Raw genomic sequence first — 16651 nt, forward strand, 5'->3', positions numbered from 1 at the left:
TCAGGTTCGGCCCCGCCGGCTCCGCGTCGCCGTAGCTCGCGCGGCCCCGGGGCGCCGGCCGGGCGGGGAGAGGGGTTCGGCGCGGCTGCGAGGGGCTCACGTTCCATCCGGGCCCGGCGCGCGGCGCGGCGCGGCATTCCTTCCGGGCTGCTGGGGAGGCGCCTCGACGTTCCATCTGGAGAGCCTCGACGTTCCGCCCGAGCCCGGCGCGGGCGGCCGGGGCGCTGGCCGGGCCCTAGGACTGAGAGGCCGCCCCGCGACGCGGATGCGGAGCCTGCTCGCCCAAGATCAAAGCCACCGGTGCTCTCTTTGTGTCCGCTCGGGATTCGCCGCCCTGGGGCTGTTCATGGAAACCTAAACTGCTGGAACCCGAGGCAGAGAGCCCCTCTTGGATTCTTGCTTTTTTTTTTTTTTTTTTTTTTTTTTTTTTTTTCTCCTTAAAACCCGGGGGAAGGGTGACCACTCCGACCTGGATTTACCGTTCTTGGCCTCCCTAAGCCCCCCCGAGTGGGGGGCAGCTGTGCTCGCTCTGGCGGTTGGAGGTCGGGGAGCGGCCCGGGCTCTGGCCATGTTCTCGGAGGAGGATTTCTGGATCGCCCTGTGAAGAGGTGAGTGAAGTCCGCCCGGCCTGGGCCCAGAAAGGGTTGGACTGGGGGCACAGCCAGATGGACTATCTTGGCCGGTGCTGGCCTTTAGGTTGGGGAAAGGGGTGCCAGAGCTGGGGAGGGTTCCTTTGGCAGGGTCTGTCAAGGGAATCTGAGCCAGTTGCCACGGCAGAACTGAGGCCTGGTTTCTTGGGGTGTGCCTCTTTAAAGATTGGGGGTTCAGGGAACTACAGGAGTTTGGGAACATGTCCAGATAGCCTCTCCGCCTGTTTATTTTTGTGTTGAGGGAGTTCGGCCAAACTAGGACCCAGGCCCTGAGGCCAACACTGATCCCAGGCTGCTGTCCCCCACCCCCACCCCCAGGGTTCCTTGGGACAGAGCAACTTGGGGAGGGGTTGCCACTGCCAGGTCGGACTTACTGCCTGATTGAACTTTAATGTTGTTCCTACCTACTCGGGCACCCAAAACAATCTGTGGAAAACTCAAGGAGTCCTGGGTCCTTCACCAGGGGGAGGGTGGGTGGAAGCTGTTGCAATGAAGAGGGGAGCTGAGGCAGCTCTGCCTCTGCTGTTCAACTTAACTACCTTTGCCTGGCAAAGTGACCCCAGCAAGGCCTAGTGGTGTCTTAGCCTGCTTTGCTTCCCCTTCTCTTGGGATGGACATAATCTCCAGGGGATTATAGAGGAGGCCGTTGAGATCTGTTCTCTACGAATGTGAGCTGCAAAAAAATGGCTTTTGTCTCTTGCTTTCTCTGGGCCTAGTGTAGAGTTAGCTGCCCATGAGTCCCTGGCCAATCCTGAAAGCCCCTGCCAGACCTCTACGATGCTTTTCTGGCTACCTAATGGTAAATAGTTCTCAGGTGCTGCCCCTGCCCTGCAGAATAGGGTAGCTTGTACCTCTTAGACAGAGAGATGACTTTATTTATGCTCTGTTCTGCTGGAAGCCAGTGTTTCCAGCCCTGGTAGGAGGTGCTGGGGAGAAGGGGTGTGTATGTACAGCAGGAAGGGTGTAGCATGAGCCTCCCGCCTCAGCCTATGGGCCCTGGGCTGGGACAGCCCCTCTCACACCTGTCATGGTGCCCAGCAGGGATTTGGCTAGTGCATTTTGCTCCCTCATTCCACCCTCTCCAAAATACACTTGCTAGGTCTCCTTGAATCTTGTCTCAGAAAGGGGAAAGTAGGGGGTTTGCCCTTGAAAAATTTCTGAGAGGTGGCAAAGGGGTATGGAGTAAGGTGAACTGTCATCTGTGGTCTCTGCTTCTCTGGTCTGCCCTTAGATAACATCCTTAGGTAGGACTGTACCTTGTTAGATCTGGCTGCCCCCTAGGCTACCCAGGGACAGTGTGTTACCATTTGGATCCTTCCTAGAGGGCTGACCCAAAAATGGGGGTGGAGAGAGGTGTGGTCTGATTTTCTAGCTGGGAACCAGGAAGTCCTGAGTCCCACTGAAGAGCTGTTCACTCAAGGGCCTACTCCAGCCTTTCACCCCTCCAAGCCTCCATTTCCTCTCTTGCAGAGAAAATGGAGTGAAGCCTATGGGTCTAGGGTGAATACAGGAAGGAGAGTGGTTGGAGTAAATCTCTTGACACCTTTCCTGCTGTTTTGAGCGTTTTTTTTTTTTTTTTTTTTTTTAAGACCTAAGACTCTGGGGTCTCAGCTCCCTAGCTCAGAGCAAGCCTGGCCCAGGTATTAGGCTGGTTTCGATCCAGGGAAAACCCCCTTGGGATATATGTGTGTCTGTTTACCGGCTGTGAATGATGGGATGGGGGAACCTTTGCCTTTATTTTCTCAAATGCCTCCAGGGACTTGATTGCTATGGCTCGTGATATTTTGGTGTAGATGCTGGGCTGGAAGCTTCAGTGGTTAGGGGCTAAGGTTTTAGGCTTCTTGGAGATGTCCCTGGATGCTTTATGGTACAGAAAAAGGACAGTTTATGGTCAGTCTTGGACTTTCTGTGGCTCTGTAAGTGGGATGCTTCCTTTGCTCCGGTTTCTACTCTGATCCTCAAGGCTAGATGAAGAAGGTAGTTTCTGTACTTACTTGGGCAGTGCTAGCTAGCTTTAGCAGCTCAAGAGAGCTGTGCTTGGGGGAGGGCCGAGGAATGTGTCCCTCTGGCCTTGTGTCAGACGGCCCTCCTACCCACTGTATCATCATGGTTGCCTTTTGTTTGTTGCCACTTGTGGCTCTCTTGGCCTCAATTCTGAGAACAAAGTTGGTAGAGGATCTGTTAGGAAGACATGGTTAGATGCAAACATTTGGAAAACTTTAAAGTCCTCATGGGCCTTTGGTGTGACCAGGCCTTGAATGATAGAATAGAACCTTGAGCTCCAGTTCCCACTTCCCACAGGTGGCTGGTAAGGGCCTGCTGAAGTTCAGAGCATGCTCTGTAAACTGGCCAGATAAGCACCCTGCTTTCCTGCAAACGGACTGTTGTGCTTGGGAATGGCGCTGCTAGGTGTCAGGTGATGCTGTGCTCCTTCTCTGGCAGGTTCAGAAAGTCAGGAGGAGAGGAAGGTGGTATCTTCACTTTCTCATGGTTCTCAGGGGAGCTTAGGGAGGGAAACTGATGCTGTGAACCGATGTCGTGGTGGCTGGGATTGATTTGCTGATCATTGGGCACTTTGAGGGTTTCCCTTGTCATCCAGCCCCTAGTGACTGGCTGGGGCATCTGCCTTCCAGTTTTAGAGGACAGGATTATCTGTACCCAGGTTGGTGTAATCACTGACTAAACAAGGGGAGTGGAAAACAGGGGCGATGGGTTTCTCAGACCTTTATCGTTTACAGTGGTTTTTAAGGGAGTCTTCTTAACTCACCTTTACAAGCACTAAACACTGAGGAGCAGGGCTACCCTTCTCACCACAGCTGCGGGCACTGCTTCTCTGCTTTCTCCTGTGGGGTTTCTTTCCTACTCAGTAATCTTGGGAAATTTTGTCTGTTTAAACAGTTTCACTGTGGAGCTCTGGTTGGCCTGGAGCTCTCAGTGTAGACCAGGCTGGTCTTCCAAGTAATGGTGGTATCAGTATCTGCCACCAGGCCTAGCATCTCTGGGATTCTTACTCTTGCCTCCTCTCAGTCTTTGTACTCTGTGTGGCTGCCTTGGAGGGCAAGAAAAATACATCAAGTGTTATGTAAATCTTAAGCTTTCAGATGTAGCTTTAGCATGTTTCATTTGTTTTGAGATACACTGGACTATATATGAAAAAGGAAAGAGGGACCGTTAACTCTTCGAGTATTTGGAAACCTGGCTTGACTTAAGAGGAAGGAAACTATTCTGCTCTGTTAAGTCCTGCCCCATTTAGCCCTCCTCCAAGTAGCAATGTGCTTCCTGAGACTACAACTCCCAGCATGCTTAGCCCCAGGCCTGCTTACACATGCTCAGTAACTCTTAAGGCCCACTTCTGTTAACTACTAGGAGCATCTAAGGAAGAAGGGCAGTTGGCGTTGCTAAGGGCAACAAACCTGAGGCCTTCATGCTAGGTGAGACCCAGGGCCCATTTAGGGTTGGGGCCAGTGGTGTTTCTGAGTTTCATATGCCTGGCAATTGAAATTCCTTCTGTTGTATTTGGGATATCCTTGTTAAGAGCAGTGGAGATCCATTCATAGCTATCTTTTGGTTTAGTGTGGGAGTTGAATCTCTTGCAAGACTCTTTGTGAGAGGGATTTTGACATGACTAAGACTTCTGGGTCAAGTGGATTGCTACTTTCAGGCCTGTAGGATGGAAGCTGACCTGAGACCTAAGAATAAAGGCCAAGGGATAGGACCCAGGAGTTAAGATGAAACAATGGATGTAGTTTTAGTTGGAGTGACTGCCCTAGGAACTGTTACAGAGGAGGGTGGAAGTAGGAAAATGGAATAGATAACTGAAGATCCAGGATGAGAGAAGAAGGTATGTGTTTGGAGGAGAGAAGAGGGTAAGAGTCAGAAAATGAAGTCCCTAGTCACTACGACAGAGATGTGTAGACAAGGTTTGTCTCTGATATCTAAAGGGTCTGCTTACCATTGATTGACTTACAATGGGAAAAGGGCTCACTGAAGAAGCTTAGTGGACATATAGGTATGTCTTGGCACCAACAGGTCTCCCCGAGAGGGCCCTGCCCAGTCGGAGAGAGGGATGGACAGCCAGAAGCTGCCTGCTGAAGATAAAGATTCAGACCCGGCAGGTGAGTAGGACACATTGCCCAGTTTGCTGACAGCTTTTGGCTCATCAAGGGTAGTCCTTTATTTCTGGTCCTGGCACAAATCCTGGCTTGGTCTGAAATACACTTGAAGAACTTTGTTCTTTGAGACAAAAGCTTAAATGCCATCTCCTTTCTGTTCATACAGCTGATGGACTTGCAGCCCCTGAGAAGCCAGGTGCCACTGAGCCAGACCTTCCCATCCTGTGTATCAGGGAGGTCTCTGTTCCCAGTTCTGGGAGTTCCCGGCTTCAGAAGCTGCCTCATGACTGCAGGTAACTTGTTTGTGGAGAACAGGACTTCATAGTACTTGGGGATTTGATTGGAGAGGTGAGGGTTTTCCAGAAGTTTGAGTAGGATACAAGGGTTTGCCAAATCACGGGATTATGGGGTGGGGACTGTTGGCTGCCATGGTGCTGATGTGTGTGTGTCCACAGTGGGGGTCCAGCACGGCGTTGTGCTCTCTGTAACTGTGGGGAGCCCAGTCTGCATGGGCAGAGGGAGCTGCAGCGCTTTGAATTGCCATCTGACTGGCCCCGGTTTCCAGTGGTGTCCTCTGGGGGAAGCTCAGGTCCCTGTGAGGCAGTGCTGCCCAATGAGGACCTATCACAAATTGGTTTCCCTGAGGGCCTTACGCCTGCCCACCTAGGAGAGCCTGGAGGTAAGTGGGTTTGGAAGCAGGGTGGAGGCTGGGCCGTCCTGAGCTGCTGGTCACGGTGCTAACTTCTTCCTCTCTGTTTCCATCATTCCATTCATCAAGGGCACTGCTGGGCGCATCATTGGTGTGCAGCGTGGTCAGCAGGTGTATGGGGGCAGGAGGGCCCAGAACTATGTGGTGTGGACAAGGCCGTCTTCTCAGGGATCTCACAGGTAGGGTTAAGGTCAGGTGATCAAGTAGGTGAGGGTGGAGCAGGCAGCCCTGGGAATGGGCTAGTGGCTAAGCTTTGTCGAGAGCCAGCCTGCTCTGACGCTGTACCCATCCTTGCAGCGCTGCTCCCACTGCGCCAGGTTTGGTGCCTCCGTTCCTTGCCGCTCACCCGGATGTTCACGGCTTTACCACTTTCCCTGTGCGACTGCCAGTGGCTCCTTCTTGTCCATGAGAACGCTGCAGCTGCTCTGCCCAGAGCACAGTGACGGAGCTGCACATTCGGGTGAGAAGAGCAGACGAGGGGCCGAGTGTGCCCTTGATTTTGGTACTCCACAAAGCATTGTTCAGTCTAAAGTTACAGTCTTTCTGTCCCAGTAAAATAGATGCAAGCTTTGTGAGCACAGGGGCTCTGCCTATATTTTCCTGTCTGTAGATTCTCTGCAGTGCCTAGAATAGTATACCCGTGTGCTCTGTGTGACTGTCTTCAGTAGCATGAGCACTCCATAACCTGCACCTCCCTTCCTTCCCACTGCAGAGGAGGCTCGCTGTGCAGTGTGTGAGGGGCCAGGGGAGCTGTGTGACTTGTTCTTCTGTACCAGCTGTGGGCATCACTATCACGGAGCCTGCCTGGACACTGCTCTGACTGCCCGCAAGCGTGCCGGTTGGCAGTGCCCTGAATGCAAAGTGTGCCAAGCCTGCAGGTAAGAGTGTGAAGGCGGATGTGGAGCCATCTGGGCAGAAATGAGGCTAGGAAGGATCCGACAATGTGTCTGTGCTCTTTAGGAAACCTGGGAATGATTCTAAGATGTTGGTCTGTGAGACGTGTGACAAAGGATATCATACCTTCTGCTTAAAACCACCCATGGAGGGTCTGCCTGCTCACTCGTGGAAATGTAAGGTGAGTATCTTCTGATGCCACCTCCTTTAGCCTCTCCACAGTTGTCACATGCATGCCTTTGTCTCCAGCTGTGGTTTGACTAATCTTGCCTTCTTGCTTCCCTAGACCTGCCGGGTATGTCGGGCCTGTGGGGCAGGCTCAGCAGAATTGAATCCCAACTCTGAGTGGTTTGAGAACTTTTCGCTCTGTCACCGCTGTCATAAAACACAGGGAAGCCAGCCTGTCATTTCTGTTGCTGAACAGCACCCAGCTGTCTGTAGCAGGTAATCAGTGTCGACTGAGATGGTGATGGGGCATTGGGAGGGGTGAGACTGGAGGAGCCATGTTAAAACAGGCAGCCAGTGCCGTCCACCCCACTGACACCTTGTCCCCAGTCGGCTCTCTAGGAGTTGTTATCTGGAACCACAGTGTCTGCTCCCCTGTACCCTCTGCAGATTTTCACCCCCAGAGTCTGGTGAGATTCCCACTGATGAGCCCGATGCTCTGTACGTTGCATGCCAAGGGCAGCCAAAGGGTGGGCACGTGACCTCTATGCAACCCAAGGAACCGGGGCCCCTGCAATGTGAAGCCAAACCACTAGGTGAGTAGGGCTTAAAGGTCCCTGAAATCTGTCCTTTGTTCTGTGGCAAGAGACAGTTTTTACTTTGCCTCAGACCCTGCACTTTTTGTGCAGTCAGATCTGAACTAGGTAGGAAGATGATATGTTGTGTCTACAGGGAGAGGAGGGACCCAACTTGAAGCCCAGTTGGAGGTTCCCCTAAATGAGGAGATGCCACTGCTGCCCCCACCTGAGGAGTCACCCCTGTCTCCACCACCTGAAGAATTACCCACATCTCCACCACCTGAGGCCTCTCGCCTTTCCCCACCAACTGAGGAGTCACCCCTCTCTCCACCACCTGAGTCATCACCTTTTTCTCCACTGGAGGAGTCCCCCCCATCTCATGCACTAGACACACCCCTGTCTCCACCACCTGAAGCCTCACCCCTATCTCCACCATTTGAGGAGTCTCCTCTGTCCCCCCCACCAGAGTTATTGCCCTCTTCTCCACCACCTGAAGCATCTCGTCTATCTCCACCACCCGAGGAGTCGCCCATGTCCCCTCCACCAGAAGAATCACCCATGTCCCCTCCACCTGAGGCATCTCATCTTTTTCCACCGTTTGAAGAGTCTCCCTTATCTCCTCCACCTGAGGACTCTCCTCTGTCCCCACCTCCAGAGGCATCACGGCTGTCCCCACCCCCTGAGGACTCACCCATGTCTCCCCCACCTGAAGACTCACCCATGTCCCCCCCACCTGAGGTATCACGATTCTCACCCCTGCCTGTCCTGTCACATTTGTCCCCTCTGCCTGCGGTATCACGGCTGTCCCCACCACCTGAGGAATCTCCCCTATCCCCACCACCGGAGGACTCTCCCACCTCACCTCCACCTGAAGCTTCCCGACTGTCCCCACCACCGGAGGACTCTCCTGCCTCACCTCCACCTGAAGCTGCCCGACTGTCCCCTCCCCATGAAGACTCACCTGCCTCACCACCACCAGAGGACTCACTCATGTCTCTGCCAATGGAAGAGTCACCCTTGTCACCACTGCCTGAGGAGCTGAGACTCTGCCCCCAGCCCGAGGAACCATGCCTGTCTCCTCAGCCTGAGGAACTTCGGCTCTCCCCACAGTCGGAGGAGCCATGCCTGTCCCCTGTGCTTGCAGAACCCTGCCCGTCTTCTCAGCTCGAGGAGCTACGCTTGTCCCCTGTGCCTCAGGAACCACACCTGTCCCCTCAACCTGAGGAACCACATCTGTCCCCTCAGCCTGAGGAACGACCCCTGTCCAATCAGCCTGAGGAACCACACCTGTCTCCTCAGCCTAAGCAGTTGCACCTGTCTCCCCAATCTGAGGAGCCCTGCCTATACCCCATGCCTGAGGAACTACACCATTCTCCTCAGCCTGAAGAGCCTCCTGAGGAACCAAGCCAGTGCCCTGCACCTAAGGAGCTGTCCTTGTTTCCCCCAAGTGGGGAGCCATCTTTATCCCCCATTCTTAGAGAGCCAGTCCTGTCTGACCCTGGGGAACCACCTTTATCCCCTCTTCCTGAGGAGCTGCCCTTGTCCCTGTCGGGGGAGCCAGTCTTGTCACCTCAGCTGATGCCACCAGGTAAGGAGGTATTAATGCCCCATTACTCTCAGGGGAGTCTTAACACTTTATGGCACATGTAATCTAAGAGCCTCTTTTTCTCTTCTCACCCAGATCCTCTTCCTCCTCCACTCTCACCCATTATCCCAGCTGCAGCCCCTCCAGCCTTGTCTCCTTTGGGGGAGTTAGAGTACCCCTTTGGTGCCAAAGGGGACAGTGACCCTGAGTCACCATTGGCTGCCCCCATCCTTGAGACACCTATCAGCCCTCCACCAGAAGCCAACTGCACTGACCCTGAGCCTGTACCCCCGATGATCCTTCCCCCGTCTCCAGGCTCCCCTATGGGGCCTGCTTCTCCGATCCTCATGGGACCGCTCCTTCAGCACTCCCTGCCTTCTCCAACCCCTCCTCCCTCCCACTGCTCACCTCCTGCTCTGCCCCTCTCTGTCCCCTCCCCACTGAGTCCTGTGCAGAAGGCAGGGGATGTCTCAGATGAAGCTGAGCTGCACGAGATGGAGACTGAAAAAGGTTCAGAACCTGAGTGCCCAGCCTTGGAACCCAGGGCCACCAGTCCTCTGCCATCCCCTATGGGGGACCTTTCTTGCCCTGCCCCCAGCCCTGCTCCAGCCCTGGATGACTTCTCTGGCTTGGGAGAAGACACAGCCCCTCTAGATGGGACTGATGCTAATTCTTCACAGTCACGGACTGGACAGATCTCTGGCAGTTTGGCCAGTGAACTTAAAGGTTCTCCTGTGCTCCTGGATCCTGAGGAGCTGATCCCTGTGACCCCTATGGAGGTCTATGGCCCAGAATGCAAGCAGACAGAGCAGGGCTCACCCTGTGAAGAGCAGGAGGAGCCTGGTGCACCAATGGCCCCCATGCCACCCACTCTCATCAAATCCGACATCGTCAACGAGATCTCTAATCTGAGCCAGGGTGATGCCAGTGCCAGTTTTCCTGGTTCAGAGCCCCTACTGGGCTCTCCTGACCCTGAGGGGGGTGGCTCCCTGTCCATGGAGCTAGGAGTATCCACGGATGTTAGTCCGGCCCGAGACGAAGGATCCCTACGCCTGTGCACCGACTCGCTGCCAGAGACTGATGACTCCCTGCTGTGTGACACTGGGGCAGCCACCAGTGGAGGCAAAGCTGAGGGGGACAAGGGGCGGCGGCGCAGCTCCCCTGCCCGGTCCCGAATCAAACAGGTAAGAGGCTCGCGCCCTGGATGTGCTCAAGCTTGTGATGTCGTTAGCACAGCCTGGTGCTGCCTTTGCACTTGGCTTTCTGCAGCCTAGACTCTAGGTCCTATAGTCCAACCCTGCCTAGCTGACCACTGTGCCCAGAGGAGGTAAATGATTTACCCAGGTTCATGGCCACTCAGAAATGCAACTGGGACCAAAACCTTGGTACTCTAAAGTCATTTCTTATTGTTTTGTCCTTTTCCCATGGTGGTCATTCTTGGAAGGAGAGGTTGGTTTGGTCATTACTCACTTGGGACTTGTCAGTATTTGGAAACTTGACTTTTTTTTTTTGTCCTTCGAGTGGGTCATTTTTAAAAAGCTGTTAGACTCTTCATTTGTCATCTTTCCCTCCAAGCCTGTGGGCCCAGCACACCCAGTCCTGTAATGGGCCTCTCCCATCACTTAGGGTCGGAGCAGCAGTTTCCCAGGGAGACGCCGGCCTCGTGGAGGAGCAGCACATGGAGGACGAGGGAGAGGACGGGCCCGACTGAAGTCAACCACTTCTTCCATTGAGACACTGGTAGTAAGAACTGGCTCTGCACCCCTCCTACCCACACGCATACTGCATGCTCCTTAAAAGTTAAGCATGCTTAGAATCTGTTGTTTACTAGCAAGGGCCTGACTACTTGGCTCTGAGGATTCTTGAACCCCCTGCCATTGGACCCCAGCAGGGGACTCTGAGTGTTCTGCCTCTTAGGCTTCAGCTTAGCCAGGCAGTCACACCTCCTTTCTGAGTATGGGAAAGAGGGCGGCATAGCTCAGGCAGACTTTCCTTCACTTTCTCCAATTTTCTGCTTATTAAGGTGGCTGATATTGATAGTTCTCCTAGCAAGGAGGAGGAGGAGGAAGACGATGACACCATGCAAAATACCGTGGTTCTCTTCTCTAACACAGACAAATTTGTTCTAATGCAGGTACTGTGCCCAGTTGGGATGGCCCAGCTTTAGCAGTGAGAGAAGGCATGCTGAGCGCTCCCTTGCACTCTCTCATGTTCTCCCTCCCTCCCTCTTCCCCTCTCTCTCTCTCTCCCTCCCTTCCTCCCTTCCTCCCTCTACCCCTCTCCTCTTCCCTCCCTCCTCTGTCTCTGTGTGTGTGTGTGTGTGTGTGTGTGTGTGTTTATGTGTGTGTGTGTGTGTGTGTTTATGTGTGCTTGCTCATGAGCTTACTTTGCTGAGAAGGTAGATGGAAAATACCAGGGACTCAGTTTGCTGGTTGGGATACCTAGCTAATGAGGAAGTGGATTGTGAGGACTGCATGGTGAAAAGGGTGAAACTGTAGTCCAGGAAGCCTGTGTATGTCGTAGCCCAGGGAGTCTGTACAGTTGCCCCCAGGTCATATTGAGCCTCCTTTCTTTGTTGTCATATATAGCTCTTACAGGACAAGTCTCTACCCTAGCTGGTCTTCCTATAACCTCGTAACTGATGCTAGAGTATATTTTTAGTTACCCAATTAGACCAGGAAGATTTCCGAGGGAGGCACAGGACCGTAGTCAACAGACATGTTTGCAGGACTGGCAGATGCCTTTGGAGTAATGCTTGCTTTGCAAGCAAGAGGACCTGACATCAAATCCCTAGGACCTGTTGAAATCTGGTTCTGGCCATACAGCCTGTATCAGTGTTGGGGGAGGAGGCAGGTAGATCCCAGAAGTTCATTGGCCAACTAGCTTAGTTGAAATTGTGAACTTTGGAACCGGAGAGATGGCTCAGTGGTTAAGAACACTGGCTGCTCTTCCAGAGGTCCTGAGTTCAATTCCCAGCAACCACATGGTGGCTCACAACCATCTGTAATGGGATCTGATGCCCTCTTCTGGTGTGTCTGAAGACAGTGACAGTGTACCCACATAGAAAAAATAAATAAATCTTTATAAAAACAATTGTGAACTTCAGGTACAATGAGAGGCTATGTCTCAAAAAATAAAGGGGGGGGGCCTGGAATATGATAGAGGAAGACCTTTGACTCCCTCTATATACTGTTCTCATTCCCTACTTTAACAGACATAGGGACAGGCAGACAGACAGAAGACAGAGACAGAGGCATGATTTACGTTGGGGCTTTTGTTCCTCTGCAGGACATGTGTGTGGTGTGTGGCAGCTTTGGCCGGGGTGCCGAGGGCCACCTGTTGGCCTGTTCTCAGTGTTCCCAGTGCTATCACCCGTACTGTGTCAACAGCAAGGTGAGTTCAGGGCCTGGGATGTGTGGGTGGTGGGTAGAGTCAGCTCTCTGTTATCCTGATCCCCCACACTACTTTTATCATTTTATCACATTTATTTCTCTGGTGCGGGAGGGGACACAGGTCAGGGTGTAGTTTTTGAGGTCAGAGGACAACTTGTAGGATCAGTTTTCTCCTTCTACCATGTTGATTTCGGGGATCAAACTCAAGTCATTAGGCTTGGTGGCAAGGGCCTTTATCTGCCGAGCTGTCTCATCAGCCTGACACTTGATTTCTTAAAGTGGCAGTGGCTCTTGGAAGTCATCAATCAGTTGTTAGTCCTGTCAAACTCAAAGGTGCTTTGGAATTTGTAGGGGACATTGTAGTAGCTTCTTTCTACAGGCCAGAACTGCCAGTGTAGTTCAGTCCATCGGAGAAATGCAGACGGTTTACTAGTGGAAAACGTGCTTCGTGACCAGGAGTGTTGGTCTTTGATCTCAGACAGAGGCAGGCAGATCTTTGTGAGTTTGAGGTCAGCCTGGTCTACATAGTGAGCTCCAAGCCAGCTAGAGCTACACAGTGAGACCCTGTCTCACACCAAACCAGATAGATAACAAAACAAAACCATGGTACAGTCTGGAAGCAAATCAGAGGTCAAAACTGGAGCTCCACAAGTACAGATAGATAGCATTGTCTTCAACCTAAGGTCTAGTCAGTCCTTTGGGGTTTTCTAAAACTACCAACTTACTAATTAATGTACTAGTAACATTTATTAGCTTGTATTAGTAACAGTTCTAAAAGGTGAAGAAAAATTGAGGGAAATTAACTGTGTTCTGTCATCAGTTTGGTGTCTGCTTAATGACAGAAAAGTTGTTCACTCGGGGCTGTGGTTGGAGGTTCTCTGTTCAGCACGGCTCCTGGGAGCCTCTGGAGAGGCACTTTTAGGTGTTAGAGTTGCTCTGTACAAACAGGCCCCTCTGTGCTCTGCACATCCCTCCCCAGCATGCAGCTGAGGTGTCTCTTTTTCTCCACCAGATCACCAAGGTGATGTTGCTAAAGGGCTGGCGTTGTGTGGAGTGTATTGTGTGTGAGGTGTGCGGCCAGGCCTCCGATCCCTCACGCCTGCTGCTCTGTGATGACTGTGACATTAGCTACCATACTTACTGCCTGGACCCCCCACTGCTCACTGTGCCCAAGGGTGGCTGGAAGTGCAAGTGGTAAGGAGAAGGCACCTGGGATCTGTCAGGAGATGGTGATGGGTCTGAGATACAGTTAGAGCAGACGCAATGTTGAATTTATGGTACCCTGTGTTAAAGAGAGCCTGTTGGTCTGGTTCTCAGTGGGGGTGCCTCTGGGATCCTAGGTTGGGTGCTGAAGGTCTTTCTGCTTCTACCAGGTGTGTGTCATGTATGCAGTGTGGGGCTGCTTCTCCTGGCTTCCACTGTGAATGGCAGAATAGTTACACACATTGCGGGCCGTGTGCTAGCCTGGTGACCTGTCCTATCTGTCACGCTCCCTATGTGGAGGAAGACCTGCTGATCCAGTGTCGCCACTGTGAACGGTGAGGGCATCCCTTCCTCCTCATGTCAGCTTTGTGTGCTGTCAGCTGGCCTTGCCTGTGCTCACCTCATCTTCCTTCTCCAGGTGGATGCATGCTGGCTGCGAGAGCCTCTTCACAGAGGATGAAGTGGAGCAGGCAGCCGATGAGGGCTTTGACTGTGTTTCCTGCCAGCCCTATGTGGTAAAGCCTGTGGGTGAGTATCGGGTTGGAGGAAGCACAGAGGCCGTGAGTGTCTTACTTTTGACAGTGTCCTAAGCTGCCTTTGGTCTGTCCTCCTTCCTGCAGTACCTGTTGCCCCACCAGAGTTGGTACCTGTGAAGGTAAAAGAGCCAGGTAAGCCACCAAACCAAACCAACTAAGACCATAGACCATCTCCTCTGCTCCAACCAATGGCCAAGTCATCGGCAAAGTTATGATTAGAACCAAGGTTTTCCTATTCCCAGACATGGCTCCTTTCACCAGGGACATGGTTCCTTTCACCAGGCAAATCTGCTTCTTTACTACAAGAATCTCATTCAAGAGAGCACAGCTATCTTCTCACAGAAGGGACAAGGCCGTCTTTTCTGCCACAGTGTGGGCCGCACTCTTACTGAGTATGCTGGCGTCTCTCGACAGCGAGAGAACCTGTGGTTAATAGGTTCTGGCATAGCTAGGCTTCTGCAACAGCACTCAGCTCGGGATCCCTCAGTCCCTGGTAGAGCCTTCCGTGGGCCTGCTGTCTCAGCCCTTAGAAACCGACAGGACTTGTCTGACACTGCTTGTGCTTCAGTTGGGAACATGGGCTGACGTGGGGTTTTGGTTTCCCTGGGGCCTCTGTCCAGGGGTCAAATGTTCTTCCCTGTTGTCCAGAGCCCCAGTTCTTTCGCTTCGAGGGTGTGTGGCTGACAGAAACTGGCATGGCGGTACTGCGTAACCTGACCATGTCACCACTGCACAAGCGGCGCCAGCGGCGAGGACGGCTAGGCCTCCCAGGCGAGGCAGGGCTGGAGGGTTCTGAGCCCTCAGATGCCCTTGGCCCTGATGACAAGAAGGATGGGGACCTGGACACTGACGAGCTGCTCAAGGGTGAAGGTTGGGCTGGGAAATCTCAGAGAAAGGCAGCTAGTGGGAGACACAGCCCATGAGTTGGGATGTTGGGTAGGGGCTACGGAGCCACTGCTGGTCTTCGCTAGCACTTTGTCTTGCTTAGGTGGCACTGTGGCAGGTTACTGGGTTCCCTCTTTACCAGGACAGGATAAAGGCCCATCTCTCTGACCTGCCTGTCTTCTGTCACATGCAGGCGGTGTTGAGCAAATGGAGTGTGAAGTTAAGCTAGAAGGCCCCGCCAGCCCCGATGTAGAGCTTGGCAAAGAAGAGACAGAGGAGAGCAAAAAGCGCAAGCGCAAACCCTATCGGCCGGGTGAGGCCTGGAATGGGGTAGTAGGGCCGTAAAGGGCGACTCACAGGTTCTAGTGGTTTCTCATTCCTAATTCTGCTTTCTCGCAGGCATTGGTGGTTTCATGGTCCGACAGCGGAAGTCTCATACACGTGTGAAAAAGGGGCCTGCTGTACAGGCGGAGGTGTTGAGTGGGGATGGGCAGCCCGACGAGGGTGAGACGGGTGAGGGCTCCAGTGGGGCCTGGGAAGAAGGTGGGGTCACAGCACACGGAGCAATGCCAGTGAGGCAGGGTGTGAGCTCACTGCGAGAAAGCAGATGGAGGGTCGAGTTGGTTGGGGAACAAGGGCGTAGGTAAGAACTTGAGCAGAGTTGAAGCAAGCCTGGTGTCTCCAGAAAGCCTGAGTCCTTCTCATGTCTGTAGTGATATCTGCTGATCTGCCTGCAGAGGGCTCTGTGGAACAGAGTCTGCCTGAGGGGGACGAGAAGAAGAAGCAACAGCGACGAGGGCGCAGAAAGAGCAAGCTGGAGGACATGTTCCCTGCTTACCTGCAGGTAGGTGTCAGAATCCCTAGGCTGCCAGGGGAGCTGTGCCACTGGACATCAAGAAGTCATTTCTCTTGATGCTTCCTATAGGAAGCCTTCTTTGGAAAGGAACTGCTGGACCTGAGTCGGAAGGCCCTGTTTGCAGTTGGGATGGGTCGGCCAGGCTTCGGACTGGGAACCTCAAAACCCCGGGGGGAGCTCATGACAGCCTTGCACAAAGGTTAGTTAATAAAGATGACGTGTTCTGGGGTGTCCTCGTAGTTGGCAAAGGTGTCTGGAGGTGGGAGTGGGGTCGGGTATTAACTTAGGGTGGGCCAAGGGCCCCCCCATTCTGGGCATCAGGCGTCACTGGTCTCTGATTGGAGTGGGACTGTTGCTCATAGGAGACGATGGTCCAGATGTTGCAGATGAGGAGTCCCATGGGCCTGAGGGCACAGCTGATATACCAGGTGAGGGCTGTTGGGGTAGTTGGGTCCCATCTTGGCTTTTCTTGTTGTCAGTTGTCTCTGCCCCTGAACACTGGCAGAGTTGGAGCCCCAACACTGTTCTGTCTCATGTGGGTTCATATTGGCTGGAGTGGTGTTTTCCTGCCTCCAAACCACTGAGGTGATTTTCTTCTGTATTACAGGGCTTGAGGATGGGGGTGTAAAGGCGTCTCCAGTGCCCAGTGACCCTGAGAAGCCAGGCACCCCAGGTGAAGGAGTGCTTAGCTCTGACTTAGACAGGATTTCCACAGAAGGTGAGGCCTGCATGGTGTATAAGGGTCTTCCATGGGAAAAATGGCCCCGTCTGTGGAATAGTCCCCACCACTGCTCTGGTGGGAGAGTCCTGGTTACCCTCCGTGGCCATGACCTGTAGATCTGTGATGACGTGTGAGCTTCTGTTTCTTAGCTCGGCAGCCTGTGTACCTTGTCATTCTCCACAGAACTTCCCAAAATGGAGTCCAAGGACCTGCAGCAGCTCTTTAAGGATGTCCTGGGCTCAGAACGAGAACAGCATTTGGGTTGTGGAACTCCTGGCCTAGAAGGCAGCCGGACACCACTGCAGAGGCCCTTTCTCCAAGGTACCTATGGCAGGAGGCTGGTTCCAAGTCTGCTGTAGGCAGCC

The 16651-nt window shown here is 53.2% G+C and overlaps 1 protein-coding gene across 6 annotated transcripts in view; it reads left to right on the forward strand.

Moving 5' to 3' along the window:
- Nucleotides 1-550: 550 nt before the first annotated feature.
- Nucleotides 551-16651, forward strand: part of KMT2D (lysine methyltransferase 2D) — a 38947-nt gene continuing 22846 nt past the window's right edge. For 3 of the 6 annotated variants that reach the window (XM_080939087.1, XM_080939091.1, XM_080939092.1), the window contains exons 1-27: nt 551-608; nt 4680-4765; nt 4929-5055; nt 5218-5441; nt 5541-5650; nt 5769-5931; nt 6184-6349; nt 6432-6546; nt 6652-6809; nt 6981-7126; nt 7263-8696; nt 8790-9877; nt 10320-10436; nt 10717-10827; nt 11982-12086; nt 13098-13279; nt 13459-13623; nt 13707-13816; nt 13909-13956; nt 14473-14694; nt 14903-15022; nt 15109-15222; nt 15423-15553; nt 15635-15764; nt 15928-15993; nt 16173-16283; nt 16470-16607. In XM_080939087.1, coding sequence (XP_080795213.1) covers nt 4717-4765; nt 4929-5055; nt 5218-5441; nt 5541-5650; nt 5769-5931; nt 6184-6349; nt 6432-6546; nt 6652-6809; nt 6981-7126; nt 7263-8696; nt 8790-9877; nt 10320-10436; nt 10717-10827; nt 11982-12086; nt 13098-13279; nt 13459-13623; nt 13707-13816; nt 13909-13956; nt 14473-14694; nt 14903-15022; nt 15109-15222; nt 15423-15553; nt 15635-15764; nt 15928-15993; nt 16173-16283; nt 16470-16607 — 5650 coding nt within the window. In that variant the 5' untranslated portion in view covers nt 551-608; nt 4680-4716. The remainder of the gene's footprint in view (nt 609-4679; nt 4766-4928; nt 5056-5217; nt 5442-5540; nt 5651-5768; nt 5932-6183; nt 6350-6431; nt 6547-6651; nt 6810-6980; nt 7127-7262; nt 8697-8789; nt 9878-10319; nt 10437-10716; nt 10828-11981; nt 12087-13097; nt 13280-13458; nt 13624-13706; nt 13817-13908; nt 13957-14472; nt 14695-14902; nt 15023-15108; nt 15223-15422; nt 15554-15634; nt 15765-15927; nt 15994-16172; nt 16284-16469; nt 16608-16651) is intronic. The other 3 variants (XM_080939090.1, XM_080939089.1, XM_080939088.1) reach the window with 3 other exon arrangements.

Source organism: Micromys minutus (assembly GCF_963924665.1).
Source record: "Micromys minutus genome assembly, chromosome: 27".
NCBI classification, from domain to species: Eukaryota; Metazoa; Chordata; class Mammalia; order Rodentia; family Muridae; genus Micromys; species Micromys minutus.